The sequence below is a fragment of the Anomalospiza imberbis genome, chromosome 11 (genome assembly GCF_031753505.1).
Source record: "Anomalospiza imberbis isolate Cuckoo-Finch-1a 21T00152 chromosome 11, ASM3175350v1, whole genome shotgun sequence".
NCBI lineage: Eukaryota > Metazoa > Chordata > Aves > Passeriformes > Viduidae > Anomalospiza > Anomalospiza imberbis.
This window is the reverse complement of record NC_089691.1, coordinates 21902472-21921850: the sequence shown is the minus strand read 5'-3', so window position 1 is coordinate 21921850 and position 19379 is coordinate 21902472. Positions and strand designations below refer to the sequence as shown.

The following is a 19379-nucleotide window of genomic DNA, read 5'->3' as shown; positions in this document are numbered from 1 at the left end:
GGCAGAGCTGTCCCTAATTAGATAATATGAGATTTCTTGGCTCACACCAAGCAATTCAGAAGAAAGAGCCTCGTTATTGATGGGACAAACCACACAAAGCAATGGAGCAGAGTTTAATAAAGCAGAGAAGTATCAAAGAGAGAAAGGTTTTAATTCTTAATAAGTAGATCCATGGGTTTCATTAACCAGTGTTCAAAGGGGTTTTTTTAGGGTTGCTTTTATTACCTAATTAATTAAAGCCTGACCAATAAGATAGATTAGTCCAATGGAATTGCATCTTGTATTAATAGCAATACTAATTAATCACTGAGCTGAAGCATTCCTCTGCACTGAGGAGAAGTGATTGCAGGGTAAATTTGGAGAGAAAGCTGGACAAGAAAGGGGAAGGATGGGCTGAGCAAGGTTTTCTCCCCCAGAATGGGATTTTGATGATCATGGCCAGTCCAGCTGACAAAGTGCAGGAAGAAATGTAAAATGAACGTTTTTTAATGGCATTCCTGAGGTTTTAAATGTACTTTCTAAACCCCTTCCACAGACCCATCCTTGCTCTGCCCCGTGCTCCATCTCCACATTCCCAGGGTGAGGAGGGGGTGGATAAACCAGGACTGAGCCACAGGGGATTATCCCAACATCTCTGTGACCTCTGTTCACACACAAACAGCCTCCGTTCCAGGGAATCCCAGATGTGACATCAGGCCTCCTTCCCTTCTCCTTATCACACGTTCCCAGATGGGAAAAAAATAAAGAAAGGGGAAAAAAGAAGGAAAAAGGAAGGGTAAGGAAAGGAAGAAAAGAAGGGAGGGAAAAGAAGGAAAATAAAGCAAAGGAAAAAAGAAAAAAAAAAGGAAAAGAAACCCCAAACGACCTCAGCTCTGTTGAATCTGATTTTTCTGCCACCAGATGATGGATAATTATCCTGCCTGCTCTCCACCAGCTCCCCCAGATCCCGGCTCTGCCATGGTACATCCGTGCACTCGGCTGCAGGCAGGGAAGCAAAAGGAAAGGAGAGGGAATCATTTGCACATAGATGTTAAAAAAAGAGGATCTGTAGCTCCCAAATAATTTGTTTTCTCATTAAGCAGCGTCTGCGAGCACGGGGATATTTGATCTATTAAAAATGCTTATTTAAATACTCCTTCTAGAGTTAATTTTTCCTCCTGAAGGCTGCTGTAGAAAATCCATCTCCTCTGGAACACAGCAGGGGGAAAAGCAGGGTTTTTTCAGGCCAGAGGTTTGTATTCCACATGAAGTTCTGTGACAGAACCATGCTGCTGCCACTGCTGTCACACCATGAGGATGAAGATTCATGGAGCCTTCCAAGAGCTATTCATGTTAGCAATGACTTAGCCCAAATGAACATTATGAATAATTAACAGTATGCAGATTGCCATTATTGGAAAGCCCCCAGGCCTTACCCAGCAAGTAATTTCAATTATTCAAAAGTATTAATAAACTGAAATATTCTGGGTTTTTTTCCCCTCACTTAATTTGTCTGGGTTTTTTTTTTTTTTTTTTTTTTTTTTGTATTTTAGAACACCTGCCTCGAGTGTGGAAAAGCCAAGAGAGTTCTCCCTGTGATCTTCCAATGCCAAGGGAATTCTCCCCACAATCTCCAGATTCCAGGGAGTGTTTCCCATGATCTCCAGATTCCAGGGAATGCTCCCCACAGTCTCCAAAACCAAGAGAGTTGTACCCATGATCTCCCAGGGAGCTCTCTCCATAACATCCCAAATCCAGGGAGCTCTCCCCACGATCTCCACTGTCCCCAGGGCAGGGGGCACTGGGGCACTCCCAGTCACACCAGCTGCTCCCCATGGAGACTGGAACCTCTCCCTGGACCCAGTAAATCCAGCCCTGACCACCAAGGCTGGGCTGGGGCTGCTCCCAGCTCCCACCTGTGGCTAGTACAGGAGGCCAGAGCATCCTCGCCAGCCGAGGCCTGGCGCCGGTCTCCCCCTCACCGGAATACAAACCAGCTTCCCGGGGCTGCTGGTGGAAGAAGCCGCGGTGCTGCCTGCCCTGCAAGACGGCAGTGACCAGCCCTGGGCACTGCAATGCTCGGGCCAGGCTGGAGCAGCCCCGAGCTCTCCTCCTCCACAGCCCTGCGAAACGCCGGGCACCCAAAATCTCCTGGGGGAAAAACGGCGCTTTTCAGTGAAAGGGTTCCAAACCAGCGGCCTCTCTTCAGTGCGGGCACGAAGGGGACAAACGAGGCCGAAGGGGCACAGAGCAGCTCCCAGGGAACATTTACTGGTGCCTTTTAGGTGGATAAAGCATAGCAGAGGTGACCAGTGGCACAGAATGCCTCCCGAAGAGCAGCTCCGAGCCCGCATACGGGTGAGCACCTCTAGGAACGGGCAGAGCCAGGGCCCCTTTCCCTGCCGGCGATGCTTGCAGCTCCCCGGGCAGCGCTGATGCCCATTGCCCCGGGAAGCTGCAGAACTGCTTTGCCCAGCACCGGGGACACCGAGGGCTCAGTGGCTCGGCCAAAGCCTCGAACCGCAGCACAAGGGAGGGCTCTGCTGGAGGCAAACCGGAGCTACAGCATCCCAGACCTCCGGCCTGCTCTAAAACCGAGGTGGGCCCATGCACTTCACTCTAAACAACTCAGTCTTCAATCACATTTTTGGATTTTAAATCTTGTAGCACAAGCGATCTTGCTACACGCCAATCTCTCAGGAAAGCAACAATGGCAGAGCGGCTTTTTTTAAGATAATTTCTGAAAAGTGGGCTGGAAAAGCTGCAGTCAAAGCACTCAGTCCCACCCAGAGCTGCTCAATAACTCTGGGAGCAGATGGGGCAGCGAGACAGGCTAAGGAATGACAGCAAACAGCAGCTCAGGGCAGTGACTCCACTGGAAAATGCGCAGCCACAGGGAAAAAACCATCAGAGCTGGAGCGCTTGCCCCAAAATCAGCATTTCAGCCCCTTTACATTCACTTTGGAATTGACTCTTAGAAGTCTGAATGCAGCAAAAGTAAAGAAAGGCAAAGATCTCGCTATCCAAAAACCCAGAGGAATTTGAAAACCACTGCAAAATCCCCATCACGGATGTCCAACAGACACCTCCCTGGAACGTGGAGATTGATCCAGACACAGCAAACGTCCTGCCAGCTGCAACAGCCTTTGCACCAGGACTGCAAACCAGGAAACAACAAAAGAGAACGCCCATCAGACAGGAAACAAATCCAGGAGGGGAAAGCAGCAAAAGAGAACCAATAAATCAAAGTGATGGTCAGAGAGCTCATTTCCACGTTCCTGTTCTCAAACCCAGCACAGCTGTTTCCCAGGCTGGCTATCCATGGGCTGGAGAGAGCCCAGCAAGGTTCTTGCTGAACCTGAACCAGGTTTTTCATGGACTGATTGGACAAAGGACTGGGGATCCCAGCAGGGAGGTCAGGACCTGCTCACGAGACAGAACTGCCACACTTCACTTATCCCACATCAATCCCTGCTCTCAGCTGCCCTCAAATCCTCATGGAGACAAAGGGGAACAAGGGGAGAAGAGCGAGCCCTGTTGTTTTGGGGTGGGTTTATTCTCCTGCAGGAAGAATAAATGGGATTCTCCCAGCTCTAACCAGATGAAATCCCAGTGTACAGAAGGTGCAGGGAGGTCCCCTACAGGAAAAACACACATCAAAGTAGTCAAACACACTATTTTTTAATGGAGATTTGCAAAAGGCAAGCAAGTGTTGAAAATTCAGGACATTTCATGAAAGCACATTTGGTCCTCTTCCAAGTTTCCTGTCCTCAGTTAAATACTTCATGGATAAATAACAATTAAGCATACCTGGCACTTTTAGTTCAGAAAACTGATATTGCACAATACCAAGAAATACAAGAGTCTGTTTCAGCAGGTGATTCCAGCACTGTTATCAGCTCCGTTTTGATGCCATTGACTTGTACAAAAGCTCTCATTTTAGTTCATAACAGGTGCCCTGTCCTTACAGACTAAAAACTTATCCAAGCAGTTTTAGAACAAAGAGGAAGAAAAGTTGGCTCCTGAGGGAACACAGAGTCTTTTACCACCAGCTTCTGTGAGAATAAAGAGCATTCCTATGGAAAGATGACTGTCACATCACCTGGCAGCAGAAATTCCAAAGCAATTCCCAAGGGAAGCTGACCATGTTTGGCTGGAAGGCTGCAATTCCTGTCTGGGCTGCTCTCATTCTCAGCCGCCTTTCACTACTCCTGGCAATCACAAGGAAAACACAATAGCAAAACAACTGTGCAACTTCCTCACAGTCCTGGAATTCTCTCTGGAAAGCTCTGAACAGATTCTGTGCACAGTCCCGGGCTGGGACCCTCCCCTGGGTTCAGGAGTTCAGAAGGCACAGTCACAGAGAGCGGCCAGAGTCACATTCAGGGAGCTGAACTGGGAGTCAGGGACAAACCTGGACCAGGAGAAGCCACCACTGCACTTAGGGTGTGTCTGTCCTGGTGTCCTGTCCTTCCTGGTGTCCTGCCCATCCCCAGATCCTGCCCACCCTGGCACTGCCCTGCCGCGAGCTCACACAGCCAGTGTGGGATGCTCTGCTGGGCTCCCACCCCACCGCTTCTCATTCCCGAGCTGGATGAGCCCAGCTGGCCCAGGAGCAGCATTTGAGAGCCCAGACCTCTGTGCCTCTGGGTGGGCAGAAGTGCCCCTGGCCTCTGCCCTTCTCACCCTGTACTGGCAGCACAGCCTGAACCTCTCCCAACACCTCTCTGCATCACAACACCTTGAATTCCTGTTTTCCTCTGAAACAGACAACTCAGACACTCCAGTAATACCTTTGGCAAAGCCAATTCTACAGGAGCTGGAATCGCCAGCTGCCTCAAACACCAAGGCAACCCATTCTATTGCAATATTTTGGGAAACTTTAACCTATTTCCCTCTCCCCCCTGCAACCCTTCACCCCCTCAACACACATAATAAGACTAAGAAGACTTGATGATTTTTTTTTTTTGCCTGAATACGAGATTCAACTATCATGGAATAGAAGATTCTACAACAAAGTCCCTGAGATGCCTCTGTACATTGAAAGATTCCAACAATAACCTCTCCAGCACAAACTTCGTATTTATTAGAAATGTTTTGAGTTGCAACACGTGGTTTATGAAAACCAATGTTGTTGTAAGAAGGTGAAAATACAGCAGATCAAGTTGCCTTTGTATTTATGCCTCAATTTAGAAGTCATTAACCCAAAAATAACATTCTACTACTTCAACTGTAGTCAAAAGTTAGAAGTATATAAGCAACCACCAGAAAAAAACCCCAACTTAGTATATTTCAAATAGTTGTTTTGGCCTCAGTTTGTTGTCATCCCTCAAGCCCTTAACTGCCTTCTTCCTGAAAGTTCACAGATATTTCTCCAGTATCTTCAAAATAACTCCAAACATCTCTTTTTAAGTGACTTTGGGTTCCACTCTATTTTGCAACCAGCTCATCAGAAATACTTTTCCATCTTCCCAAGGAAGCTCAGTTTTCCTTGCTAGTGAAGAGAACTTAAGGCACTAACACATGAATCCTGTCAGGAATGTGAAATAGTTTGTTCTTCACATACTGTGACACCAGTTCTTAGCAGCATCTCTCCTGAAAAGGCACTAGAACATGGCAAACAAGGAAACTTTGGGAACTTCTGCCTGAGTGGCTTTGCAATTCCCCCTTCCCTCTCCCCATTCCCTTCCAAAAAGGCACCTGGATTGGTTTGATCACTGGTTTCTGCAGCTACAGGCTCTCACAGCCCTGCAGGTTCTATCAGCTGTGGGTGTGAGGGATGTCAGACTCTACCAGCAGCTCTTACACCACCAGGAGTGATCTTTCCAAGAGTACACAGAGCAGTTTTGTTTCAGCAAACCCAGTGGGTTCCTACCTGAGTAGACCTTTAGGTTGTGTATTGCTAGTCAGAAAAATTCAGTAATTCAACTTGGTGTAAAAAATTGCACTTCCCCACTCCTTCCCCAAGCCCCGAGATCATTTCAAATTAAATACCAGACCCTGCTCTAGAGGGACATCTGTAACACAGCTACAAAGAGGTAGCTAAGTGGCACAGGCCAATTTGCCTTCTTTTGCTTTTAAAATATATTCAGCCTTCATTTGCAACAACATTTCTCATAGGAAGTCTTGAAACAAGAGCTGTTTGTTCAGGTGGCACAGGAGGTTACCCCAGGCGAGCTCCCTCTCCTTGTGCCCAGGGCTGACCACAGGCCCAGGGGACACCTGGGGGACTCAGCCTGTGCAGGGAGCAGCTGAAGGGGAGGAATGTCTGCAGAGGAATGCCAAGCTCCTCCCCAGTTCCCCTGCAGAGTCCCTCAGATCAGTCCCACCATCCTGTCGATCTGTCTCATGTAGTTGCTCTTCAGGGGCAGCAGGTACCTCCTCTCATCGGGGACTCTGTTACACTGTTGAGAAAATTTACATCTTTTAAAAACTCAGATCCAAACCTAGGCAAGCCCATCCCCTCTGCAATCCTTTCACATCCTCCCAGTACAGAAAACTGCACCAAACACTTTTTCCTCCAACTTTCCCTCGTTCTTTGCAGACTTCCAGCACAAATCCCATAAATGAGCAGCAAGTGTTTCCTCGGTGCAGGCTGCAGCTTCCAAACACACAGCACAGCTTGTTGTGCAACTGAGATTTCCTTCACTATGACAACTGCGAACATTTAAAATAATGCTCTTTTTCTGGAGCTCTGCAGGGAGGAGGGAAGGAACCACACCAGAACCTACCAGGAGATAATTTAAAAGATTGTCCTTAACTGCTCTAGTGGCAGGTGTCCCTGCCCATGGGGGTGGAATCAGATGGTCTTTAAGGTCCTTTCAACTCGAACCATTCTGTGATTAAAACCAGATCTGTTTTGGTTGGTGATGGCCACTGGAGCCACAGCTCTGGGGTCAGTTGAGGCCTTGCTAAGAAAGTCCCTTTACATCCCCCCAAACCACACTGAGGAAGACAAAGCTCTGTTTAGATGACCCTCTGCTTCTCCCTTTGCCCCTGACAGTAACACTGGAGAGTTTTAAGGGCCAAGAAAAGGAGAAGGGAAAAATAACTGGAAGTAAATTAACAAAGAGCAAAAAAAAAAAGAAAACAGCTGCAAAATACTTCAAAGTGGACAGGTTTCACCTTCACCAGCATCCCACACACGGTCCCATTTATGCTGCTGCTGAAAGTGCTTTTCAGGAGAGCTCCTCGGGTGCTGAACATTTCTAAAGGGAACACTCCACAGCAGCACTTCCCAAGGCTCTGTCTGTCCTGCCTGCCCCTCCTCCCTGCCCAGGCAGGAGCAGCCTGTGTGTTCCTTACGTTGGAGCTGAAGTTGGCTGCCTTGAGCTCGGCGGGTTTGGTTTTGTGGGCGCTGCCCTCCTGTGCAGGCAGGATGTCCTCCCACAGCGAGGTCCGGAAACGCTCGTCCACAGACACGACGTGGCCCTCAGTAGTGAACATGAACTTATTCCCGGATTTATGCACTGGATTCTCTTCATCAAACAACTGAAGGAGAGATGGGTGGGAGGGACAGTCATTGTAGGTGTGCCACAGCCTTCACCTCCCAGTAACAAGCAGTTGGCAACAGGTACTCACGCTTTGAAGGATCACACAAAAATACCTTTTAGTGCTAAATAATGCTGGAGCAAATGGAAATAAATAGTCTTAATGCAAGGGATTGATCTGAGCAGTTAGAAGAGGAGAGCAGAAGAAAAAACTTCTCGCACAACTTAAAGAGCCCTTATTTTTCTAAGCTGCTCTGTGAGGCACTTCTAGGCTGGCATCCACTCAGTCACAGATTTATTTGGGTTTCTGCACTAAAGGAGATTGAGAACAGGGGCTTAGGCAATGTCAGCCCAAATTCTTTCTCCTGTGAGTGCCAAAGCCCAGCAGGGAGAAAGCAGAGGCTGCCCCAGGCAGGAGGGGTGCAAGCAGCAGTTAGCTCAGAGCTGAGCAGCAGCTCCCTCCAGCCCTGCTCCCTCTCCTTTCCAGCCTCTTCCCAGAGATCTGCAGCTCTCCAGGTTCAGGAACCACGCCTGGGCAGCTGCCCCAGCTCAGAGACTGGGGTGAGGTCAAAGAAGAGGAGCTCAGCCTGAATCACCCCCACACACAAACCCCAGAGCCCAGCAGGCTGTCATTAACGATGCCCCACCCCCAAGCCAGTTTCTAATTAATAATTAATAACCTCCTGCCCCCTCCTCTGCCATTTTTGTGCACGTTGCCTTGGCAACGAGGAACACACACGTACCAGGTACAAATATTTACAGGTTTCACTGAGAAAAAAGCTCTCCATTCGATCCTCCTTCGTCTTCTCCACCACATGGTGCAACGTGGCGTAGCCACACCTGCAACATTGGACATTGGTTTGGGTTCAGTTCCAGCTGGGCTGCTCTCCAACACCCCTCACTCCAGAGCACTCCAGCTGCCAGGGGTGAAGTTCAAACGGAACAAGCGTGTTGTGCAAGCACTCACTGGTTCTTGGTTCTGGGGTGCTCAGGGGTCTGTGATCACCTGAACCCCACTCAGCAGCAAGGTCTGACCATTGTCTGACCAATGTCACTACACATTTGTCTAGAAAATGAGTCAATTAATAATAAGGAATAAAAATTCATTGTCTTCCCCCTGAGCCTTGCAAGAAGTTCAGCTGCTCAGCATTAAAGTCAGGATTCACTGCTGCTTGTCTTGAACTGGAAGCTGACATCCAACAGCATCTGCCTTAGGGGCCATCCCTCAGTTCAGCTAAACATCAGGAGGTGAGAAATCATCTTGCAGGATCCCTAGGAAAAATCCCAACTACTGTTTTCAGCAGTTTTTAGCAGCTGATCATCAACCAAGCATTTTGAAAGGCAGTGATAAAATTCCAAAGGTATAAAGTTGCCACTGGACTATAATTTCATTTTCAGACGGGGAAGAAAAAAGTGCTCAATAAATAAATCATCACTTGTGGCTTTCAAGGAGGGCTGGGTTTTCTGGTTTACCTACATGTGGCAGACTGGATTCTATATAATATTTGTATAATAAAATGTAGATATATAGCATTGAGAGAAGAAAAGAACATTGAAGACTGACTTTGCTTTTGTATATTTTTCCAAACTCTGCAGAATATCCATTCCCACATGAAGGTAAAATGGGTTCTTTGTGGCCTAAATAAGGAAGACAGACAAGAGTTAGAGTCAGCAATTTTGAAATCCTGTAAAAATAACACAGCAAAGGCCTATTGGTACCAGAGTCTTGTGTATCACAGCAAACTTATCTTTATAGGAGCATGACTTAGATTAGCCAGTGCAAGCTTCTCACATTTGCTTTAGAGCAAAGCCTAGAAAACCTGCAGTAAATCCAAACTCTGATCCCTTCCTTGTAGGCAGACAGTTATTTTAGTTTATTCTACCTGTGCCTAGGCAGCATTGCAAGGAAAGCTGTTACATTTACTTCAACAATTTTGGCTGAGCAGTCACAGGTCTCTGCCTTGTAAAAATCTGCCAACAGCTTTTAGAAAAGGTTGTTTAGTGTTGTTTTTGCCTGCCTTATAAAAAAAGGCTATTTTTGAAGCAAACAGCAGAGCAACAACATTGCACAACACTGCAGTGCCTGCCCAGAGACTCCACATGACAAGAGGCAGCTCCAGGGCTGCCAAAATTCAGCTGGCCAGAGCTCAGAGGGATGAAGTGACTTTGTGAACAAAAGCATTTTGGCCAAGCCACGGTGTGCAACTCAGGGAAGGAAAATACCTGATAAAGGAGATATGTGGACTCCACCAGCTCCGGCCTCAGCGGGTAAAAGGGAACATCTGGGGCCTGCAGCTGCCAGTTGTACCTCTCTGGGAGAGCCCCATAGCGCTTCCAGATGGCATAATAGAAGGCATGGAGACAAATGGCATCTTCCACATCTCCTATCAACACCTGGGCACGAGAGCAGCCAGACATGCACACACTTAGTGCTGCAGGCCAGCAAAGATGAGAATGTGGCATCAAATACGACACTACTCCCATAAAACACACAGAAAATAACCCCCCAAAAGTACTAATGCATTCGTTCCTTGCAGTAAAAGCTTTAGCAGAGCCTCACAGCACAGCATACAAATGCTGAGGTTAAAAGAGGAAAGCTGAACGTCTCTCAGATCTAGCAGAGAGCAGGCCAGGCCTCCCCACACTGTTGTGTTAATGCAGAGCTGAACTGAACTCTTATCAGAGCAGCCAGATGCAAACCCACAGGTGGGAGCTCAGCTCAGAACTCAGACTCATTCCCAGCCCAGGATGAGGATGGGCTTCTTCCTGGCCTTTAGCAGAAGGAAAGCTTACCTGCAGTCCAGGGAAGAAGGCCTGCAGAGAGTCAATCCAGGTGTTCATCAGCTGGCCCGTGTACATGTTCACGTTGACGTACAGGGGAGGGTCCCCTTCTCCTTCGTTGCAGGCCTCCCGCCTGCCAGGGAACAACAGCAGCAGGGCAATGCCTCTGCCTGAGCAGCACACTGCCACCAGCAAAGGCAAGCAGCACTGGTTTGCTGTGCTGGGCTCCTTGGGAAAGGAACCCAGACATCAGTCATGCTCTCAGAGAAGTTAATTCATAAAGGGATCCTATCTTAGAGCTCCGACAGCAGAATTTCTACCAAAAGTCATGCTAGGCAAGGTCAGCCTTTCAGAAGAACAAAGCAGCCAATTTAATACATTTCTTTTGCAGTGCCAGACTTTTCTCAGCCTTAACATTTATAAATGGGACAGGAAGCAGTTTGGCTTCTCTGCACCCCATCAGTTGCTGAGGAATGAGGAGACTACCATGGAAATGAGATTTTGCTTCTTACAGTAAAAAGGAGAACAGATTTTCTAGAGCATGACACAAAGCACTATAAACAGATGTGTTTCAGATCCTGCTGGAGGATTCACTGCTCAAGGAGTTGATGCTGACATGAATCACATACCCTCTCCTCAAGTGGTTCTGAATGTTCTGATAAGCAGCGTTGAACATCTCCAGGTCTTCCTTTTCCCCAAAGAGGATGTAGGACTTCAGCAGGTACTCATAGAACGAATCTGACCCTGCTCCCAGTCCACTCTGCTTTCCAACCCAGTGACCAGTCTGGATATTCACAACATTTCCTTTCACAACAAACAGAAAGTTTAGTCTGAGGTGGCTGAGTATATCAGAGAGAAACAATCCAGTCAAGACTTGGGAACATTACACATTCAGAAATTCCCAAGGAGGAAGAATCAAAGATTAACATCACGTGAAGTGCTACAGTGGTGGATTCATCTGAGGAACACCCACACACATGCAGTTATTTTAAGTACTTTTAGTCATCTGCCAATCTGAATTATATTAACGGGACACAAATCTGGGCTTTCAGTTCCATTCCCCAGTTTTGTGAAATATTTGAGTTGAAAACCTGTGCCCTAAGGAGTCTTTCAGAGACTCCATTTTTCTTGGAAAGCCCCAAAGTGCCATTAGTTCAACACGTCCCCTGGGTACACAAGGAGAACGTGACTGACCAGCTACAGAGGGAGCAGAAGGACAAAGGTGAGGGCACATGAAGGAACTGTGGCCTGATGGCACAGCCTGAGGCAGGCTAACACAGCAGCACCCGGGCATTACCCAGCAGTCCAGTGTTATTGCTCCTGAGGCTCCACAGGGCCTTCACAGCTCTCCTGGCCACCCATTCGAACGTGGAATCACCAAGCAGCCTGCTGAGGATCCCAAACTCCACCAGCAAGGATCCAGCTCCTGCTGTGCAGGTCTCATTGTGGCTGTCTGGAGGAACCCCCTTCTTCAGGTTCACCTGTGAACAGGGACAGGCAGGCTGCACTCAGCCAGCTGTGCTCACAGCTGCACCCTCTCCTTTAGGAACAAGCCTTTTTGGTAGCTTGTGCACAATGTGCAGCATGGAATGTGCACAGAGACACAAAACCAGCACACTGCTGCTTGGGAACTTTCCTGGAGAATTCCTGACATTCTTCTTCCAGCTTTACAGCATCATGCCTCAAGTGGGCAAGCCTCATTTTTCTCTTATACTTGCTAACCCTTGCAAACTTCACTTTTTCATGCCTTTCACTAAACATTCAGGCTTTTCCTTCTTTGCTGCCCCTCAGTTTGGGCTGTTGAAACCAAGAGCTTCCTCGGTGGATGCTCCTCCCCTTCCCCATGGAACACAGCACTGAAGGGAAGTTACACTACCCTCAGCTGCTTTACCAGGCCCTGAACAGAAGTGAAAATTCACATTTCTACAGCCTGGCGGGTCTGGAGGAAAAGAAGTGCTGCTGTCCCCAGAAATTAAGAGCAGCCAGGCAAGTGCTAATTTTAGTTTTGCAGTTTAGGATTGTTCCAGTAGTAGTGACATCCTTCTCCTTGCCAACTGCATCTGCTTAAAACAAGAGGCTGCAGCATCCAAGAATCCCAGAGTATTGAGGACCCACTGAGCAGTCTTCAGGAAAATTACAAATTCCAAGCCCAGTATGATAAATATTTCAGAAGAGTTTTATTCTAATATAATTGTTTTAGTAGCAAGTCACCAGTAGAGTCATTTTCCTCGGCTATCTGCCTTTACAGTATCCCTTGTTAATGACAGTATTGCTTGCTGCTGTGTGACACAGGGCAGGGAATGCTCCAGCCAACCAGCACAGGAACAAATGACTCCTGATCCACAGGGAACAATAAACACAGTGAAAATCAGCCCAGGGAAAACATTTACTAGACAGAAGGAGCAACTTGTATTATCCACATCACCAAAACTCAGGGCAGTTTCCCCTGTGTCATTTTAGAATAACTTAGAGCAGGCTCAATACCCCAAGTGCACGTAAAAGGGCACAAAATTTAAGTTGCAGGACAGGTGAAACACTGCTTTGAGCCTATTTCCCCCAGGGCTGCTGTGTCCACTCACCCGGGGATAGGGGATGCCAGTTTTGGTGTTCTCAAAGGCTGGGAGCAGCCTCACTGCCAGGTCACGAGCCAAGTGCAGCAGCTCGTTGTCATAATCCTTAATGGTCATGTCACCAAAGGGCTGCTTGGTGTCTGTAATTATGATGTGGGCAGACAGCAGGCTTCCCAAAACCCTGTGGGAAAAGGAAAATTCAGGTTTTCAGTCTGTTCTGAACCTCATTCTTCACCTAAACACCTTACTGCTGTCCTGACAGAATTATTACTTTGTGCTCCTTACAGGCACCACACCAAATGATCTGGTTTTCCCCCACCAGTAGTGAACACATGTAGAAGTCATGCTGCTGTCAGCCACAGTTCCAAAACCTGGTTCTGCAAAATTTACCTAACCCAGGAATTCTTGTAACAAGTCTGATTAGGAGTGAAGACCTCCTTGTCCCTGCAAATGGCAGGAAGGGTGTTACATAAACTTAGTACTCAGAAAAAATAAAGACCTAGGGTTAGAGCCAAGTGAAACAGGAATAAACATTGCTTGAGACACTCAGAAAATGAAACCCTTCAAAATCAGACAGTATCTAAACCCACTTCCAACACAGAAGAGTGTTTTTCATCTAAAATGAAAGTGAAAGTGAGCAGAAGTCCATGAAACAAAAACAGACCAGGGAAAAGCTGTCCCAGGGTTGTTTGCTGGGCACAGATCTGAGTCTCTGCTGCAAGCACAGAGCCAAACACTGTCTCGCTGCTCCAGGTCACACAGGACTGATCAAAACTGTTTCCTATATGAAAGGATGGGATATTTTCATAGAAGATAAAGAAACAGCTTACTTGAGAAACAATTTAGGGAATAAAGCCTGCCAAAGACCTCCTACTCAATGATTTCACTTTGAATTACACACACCAAGTCTTTAACCTTTAAAGACAGAAACTCACCACCACATACCTGATTGTTGCCTCAAAAACTTGGACTGTTGAGTCTTTGTCAAATGAAACTGTGTCAATCACCAACTTCACTGCCTTCTGGAATTCTGAGGAGTTTCCCATTACCTTTTACAGAAAAACAAAGCTAGTTTGTACAGTTGTTGCTTCAGAAGAGGGCTGGGGAACAGAATGGCAAGTTCACATCTCAGCCCAGCTGTCAGATTTAGTACACTGAGTATTCAAACGGCCTGAACTATCAGTTCAAGAGTTGAGTTCAGCTTAAAACTAACACAACTTGCAGAACAATGAAGTTTGATTGAATGTTTATTTGACCAAAGGCCAGTCCAACCTTTCAGGTTCCTGACCCAACAGTGCACATCCAGGAGTTCCCTTGTGCCTGCTTCCCACAGGTCTAACCTAGGAAGTGATTTCCACTGCATCCACAGACAGATGTAAATCCAGCCTGAGCTTCAGGGGAGCAGGAATGTGGAAGGAAAACACAGGTTCCTGCTTGCCTGAGCTCATGGAAAGGCTGGAACATACCTAAATTTTTAACCAAAGCAGCAGGTCCCAGCTGTCCCCATTGCCCAGACCCAGTGGGGAAACATCACGTGTTTGGTCTGAGCAATGAGGAGCAGAACAGGCTTGCCCCATGCAGCAGCTTCTGAAACACAAGAGATTTAGCAACCAGAACCTTTACATTTGAGGAAAGAAGTTAAGCATTGCCGCACTGGTGATGGAGGACAGGAAGGCTCCGTTATCAGGCACGTAGCACAGATCCCAAACTTCTCACAGTAAAACCCAACATTTCCCTCACTTCTGCTTTCAGCTCTGCTCAGAGCTGCCCTGCTCAAGCAGCTCCTCACCACTGCTGCAGTCCCAGGGTAGAATGGGAAGGGTTTTATATCCCAAGGAGCCCAAACCACCTTCTGCTCCACAGGAGATACACATCCCCATGGCTCCAGCACATCACTGAGCCCTGACACTCCAGAAGGCACAAAACCTGCCCTGGCTGCACAGATGAGAATAATGAAACCTGCTGGGGTCTCTGGAAATGCCCGGCTCCTCCTCATGACCCCATACCCTGGTACTAGCACAGAAATGAGCTGCTCCTCACATTATCTTCCAGTTTTATCAGAAATGCAGGTGAGAAGCAGCTTTACAGGTTTTCCCCTCCTTCCTTTCACCACTCTTCACACAGATCCATGTGTCAGTCAGGCCCTGCCTGCCAAGTGAAACAACCAGAGCTCTTCCAGCCACTGTGCCCACAATGAACCCTCCTCCTGATGGACCTCTCAGCAACTCACGGCAGTTCCAGTTCAAATCCACCCACCCTGGGCATATCCCAAAGAGATCTCGTCTGAAACTTGGAGAGGAGCTCCAAAATTTCCTCTGGAAATTTCTCTTCTGGAGATCTCTGCTGACATCTCCAACTACACTCATTCTGTTACTCCCATGTGACACTGCTGGTTTATGATCCAGCTGTTAGCACCACCTGGGCAAGCCTTGGGGAGCTCCCCCAGCCAGGGCAGTCCCAGGGTGGCCAGGGCAGTCCCAGGGTGGCCAGGGCAGTCCCCGGGGGGCCAGGGCAGTGTCCCCATGCCCAGGACTCACCGCCAGCGTGTCCAGCGCGTCGATCAGCGTCAGGGAGTAGTTCCCCAGCACATCATTGATGTTCAGGTTGGAGCTGGAAGAGCAGAATCACAGAATTGTTAAGGTAGGAAGAGCTCTGTGCAGATCATCCAGCCCAACCCCCTGTGCAGGCAGGGTCACCTGGAGCAGGTGACACAGGAACTATCCGGGTACGTTTGGAATGTCTCCAAAGGGGGAGGCTCCATGACTCCTTGGGCAGCTGTTCCACAGCTCTGCCCCACTATGGAAAGAAGTTCATTCCAGTACCCGAAGGGAGACTACAAGAAGTACGGAGGGTAACTGGAATGACAGGACAAGAGGAAATAGCTTCCACCTTAAGTGGAATAGGTTCATACCGGATATTAACAGGAAATTGTTCCCTGGCAAGGTGGGCAGCCCTGGCACAGGTGCCCAGAGCAGCTGGGGCTGCCCCTGGATCCCTGGCAGTGCCCAAGGCCAGGCTGGACACTGGGGCTGGGAGCACCTGGGACAGTGGGAGGTGTCCCTGCCCTGGCAGGGGTGGCACTGGGTGGGATTTAGGGTCCCGTGCCACCCAAACCACTCCATGACGCATACAGAGGTGAAACTTGTATTTCAGCTTGTGGCCATTACCAACTGCCCCGTGGCTAGCTGGGCAGCACCGGGAGGAGGCCGGGCCCAGCCTGGCCCCCGGGCAGGCACACACGGACCGATGCCAGCCCTGCGCAGTGCCCACCGGGCCCCGGCACACACTCGTTAACCGGGCCCCCGGCACACACTCGTTAACCGGGCCCCCGGCACACACTCGTTAACCGGGCTCCCGGCACACACTCGTTAACCGGGCTCCCGGCACACACTCGTTAACCCGCTCCCGGCACACACTCGTTAACCGAGCCCCGGCACACACTCGTTAACCGGGCTCCCGGCACACACTCGTTAACCGGGGCCCCGGCACACACTCGGTAACCGGGCCCCCGGCACACACTCGGTAACCCGCTCCCGGCACACACTCGTTAACCGGGCCCCCGGCACACACTCGTTAACCGGGGCCCCGGCACACACTCGGTAACCGGGCCCCGGCACACACTCGTTAACCCGCTCCCGGCACACACTCGGTAACCGGGCCCCCGGCACACACTCGTTAACCCGCTCCCGGCACACCCTCGTTAACCGGGCTCCCGGCACACACTCGGTAACCCGCTCCCGGCACACCCTCGTTAACCCGCTCCCGGCACACACTCGTTAACCGGCCCCCGGCACACACTCGTTAACCCGCTCCCCGGCACACCCTCGTTAACCGGGCCCCCGGCACACCCTCGTTAACCCGCTCCCGGCACACCCTCGTTAACCCGGCCGCTCGGCAGCCGCTCCCCGCCGGGCCCCGCTCCCCGGCCGCACTCACGGGTCGCGGCGGTCGGGCCCGCGGCCGCGGCAGTGCAGCGGGTCCAGCTCGTCGCGGGGGAAGGCGTGCTCCATGTAGCTGTCGTAGCCGAACACGAACATGCCCCGGGCCGCGTCCCGCAGCCGCGCCCGCAGCTGCGGCGGGAAGGCGCCGCTGTAGCGCCGCTCGTACTCATCGCCGCCCGCCGCCGCGCCCCACAGCCGGGCCCCGCGGCCCGCGGCGCCCGCGGGCGGGCCGGGCAGCGCGGGCGGCCGCGGGCCGGGGCAGGGCAGGCGCGGGTGCAGGCAGAGCCCGCGGGCCAGCGCGGGCAGCAGCACCAGCAGCGCCTGCAGCCCGAGCCGCAGCAGCAGCAGCCCCAGCACCACCGACCGCCATCGCATGGCCGCCCGCGCATAGCGCAGCGGCGCCGCCCGCGCCGCGCCGCGGCCCCTTTAAGAGCGGAAGGGAAACACGGGTCGGGAGCGGCGCGAGGCCCGCCCCCGCCGCGCTGCTATTGGTGGAGCCGGCGCGGAGGAGGGGGCGGCCGCCGGCCATTGGACGCGCGGTGTGCCGCTCAAAGGCACGGCCCGGCGGCGTTAAAGGGGCGGGGCGGGGCGGCGCGGGGCTGTCGTGGCGCGGCCTCCCCGGACAGGGCCGCACCGTGGGCGCGGCCCCAGCGCTCGGGGGAACCGGGGCCAGCGGCTGGACTGCGGGAGGAAAGGGTGCTCGGGCCCTGGCGCTGCCCAGGGAGGGCTGGAGTGCCCGTCCCTGCAGGTGGCACTGGAGGTGGCACTCGGGGCTCGGGCCCAGCTGGGACTCGCTGCGCTGGGAGGGCTGTGGCAGCCTCAGTGACCCTGGCATTCTGTGACCCGCGGCTCCTGCAGCCGGCCCGGGGCCGCAGAGCGCCGCAGGGCAGGAGCCGCGTTCCCCGGGCAGCCGGGGGAAGCCAGGCACGCAGCCGGGATCCTGCAGGAGATGGACACGGGGATTTCCAGCCCGCACTGCCAGAAGCCGCTGGAGCACAGCGTGGCGAGCAGAGCACCAGGTGTGACCGCAGCGCTGGTGGCCCCTGGCGCGGGCTCGGGGACAGCTGCGGGTCCCGAGAGCTGCAGAAAGAGAAGAGCTGACAAATGCCAGGTGAGAGTGAACTCTCTGCGGCAGTGCTGGTGAAAGCAAACCTCTTGAAGATAAGCAGAAGAACAGAAGGAATGCACAGCTGGAGGAGGTGTGCTAGCCCAGCTAGCCCAGCAGCCTCCCCAGCAGGGAGCGGCTGGCTGTGAGCTGCTCAGCTGTCCCTGGGCTGAGCTGCCCTTGCACGCTGCTGCCGCCTCCTTTCACCCAAGTGCCCGGTTTGTTACAAGGAAATGGGACGGAACGTGAAACACGCCTGCACAGGAAAAAGAATAGAGGACTTGCTATGCAAACAAACAACCAGACAATAACGATCTGTCCTCAGTCTGTATTTGAGAGTAGTTCAGAAGTCAGATCTTTGTTTTCCAATTATTGTAACAGAAACAGTAGAATGAATAAATCCAAACCAAGTATCACAACTCAGTGGCCCATCCGGACTCCTGGATGCTGACTTCGGATAAAATCCTCTAGCCTGGACAATCTTTCAGTTCCCTTCCTCAGTCTGCAGAATTCGTGGATCTTTTAAATGTTATCCAAACCAAGAAGGGACTTCATTATTGATTCTACAAAGAGGAAAATTCCTTCTTGCTGCAGACTGAAATATCCACACCCCAAGTTAACACAATCACATAAAAGCACCTTAACGGTTTACTTTTGACACTCTTGCAAAAATCAAGTTTAGCTTTAAATTTCACACACCACAACAGCTTTTTCTTCCCCTACTGCCATGTTTGCTGTGTTTTTTGAATTATATGGTTCAGGAACTTCAACCCAATGGGTCTTTTCAGAGAGAAACACAAATGAGACCAACCAATGCTTCCAGTACCAGAACAAAAATAATCACGGATGGGAATTTCAAAGTTGCCCCCACTGAGCACAAGGTTTATAGTCGCTCTCCAGATGAAGTTATGTAGTTAAATCAGGTAATGAGGGCTATTAGATATTTCTGACAATGATAAAAGCAGCTGTCCTACTACAGATGAATATGCAGAAAAGTGGTTTTCAACAACACTTTATTGAAGCACTTCAAAATTATCACAATGATACACGTTGCCTTTAACAGAATAAAACCTGTCATGTCATAATTAAAAGGCACTAATCCTGGCACAAAGGTCTACTTACCCACCTTCCACTGGGAGGGAAATAAAATCAAGTATTTCACTTCTCCTTTTAAAGAGTATGTGCAAAGCCCCTCTGAGTGCCATTCTGTGTTTGCCATTGCAGTGACACGTAAGAGAAAACCCCTGTTCACCAAGACACACTGGAACAGCCAGCAGCTGCAGCCCTAAAGCAGCAGAGCACTCTCTCAAGGTCATGGTCTGGTGAGACAAGCTGTTCTGCACTCACATTTTGGGAACTAAAGCCCTGAAAGCTCAGGCACTCACACATTATTTCTCCTTTAACACGATTCACTGTCCGTGTCAGCTTAGAAACACAGCTAAACATCCTGCTGTGCAGCCCTTTTTGGGATCCACCCTGTCAGGGTCAGTGCAGGAGCAAGGCAGGGGAGCAG

The 19379-nt window shown here is 50.4% G+C and overlaps 1 protein-coding gene and 1 long non-coding RNA gene across 3 annotated transcripts in view; one reads left to right on the top strand and one right to left on the bottom strand.

Annotated features, from left to right (window-relative positions):
- Nucleotides 1-19379, top strand: part of LOC137480927 (uncharacterized) — a 448694-nt gene that overhangs the window by 79790 nt on the left and 349525 nt on the right. The window lies entirely within an intron of this gene.
- Nucleotides 6217-17188, bottom strand: EDEM1 (ER degradation enhancing alpha-mannosidase like protein 1). Its single transcript, XM_068202364.1, has 12 exons — nucleotides 16757-17188; nucleotides 15358-15430; nucleotides 13766-13869; nucleotides 12830-13001; nucleotides 11548-11731; nucleotides 10880-11054; nucleotides 10263-10383; nucleotides 9693-9863; nucleotides 9034-9107; nucleotides 8213-8309; nucleotides 7285-7470; nucleotides 6217-6383 (listed from the first exon to the last, which is right to left on the bottom strand). Exons 1-12 carry the CDS (start codon nucleotides 17134-17136, stop codon nucleotides 6294-6296), a joined length of 1827 nt encoding a protein of 608 aa, XP_068058465.1. The 5' UTR covers nucleotides 17137-17188; the 3' UTR covers nucleotides 6217-6293.

What these genes read in the sequence shown, in the direction of transcription:
- EDEM1 (XM_068202364.1), bottom strand. Translation starts at nt 17,136, where the DNA reads ATGCGATGGCGGTCGGTGGTGCTGGGGCTGCTGCTGCTGCGGCTCGGG. An exon ending in CCTGTAAATATTTGTACCTG is followed by an intron (nt 7,471 to 8,212) that starts GTACGTGTGTGT and finishes TCTCTCCTTCAG; the next exon opens with TTGTTTGATGAAGAGAATCC. An exon ending in CAGCCAACTTCAGCTCCAAC is followed by an intron (nt 6,384 to 7,284) that starts GTAAGGAACACA and finishes TTTTCTCAACAG; the next exon opens with TGTAACAGAGTCCCCGATGA.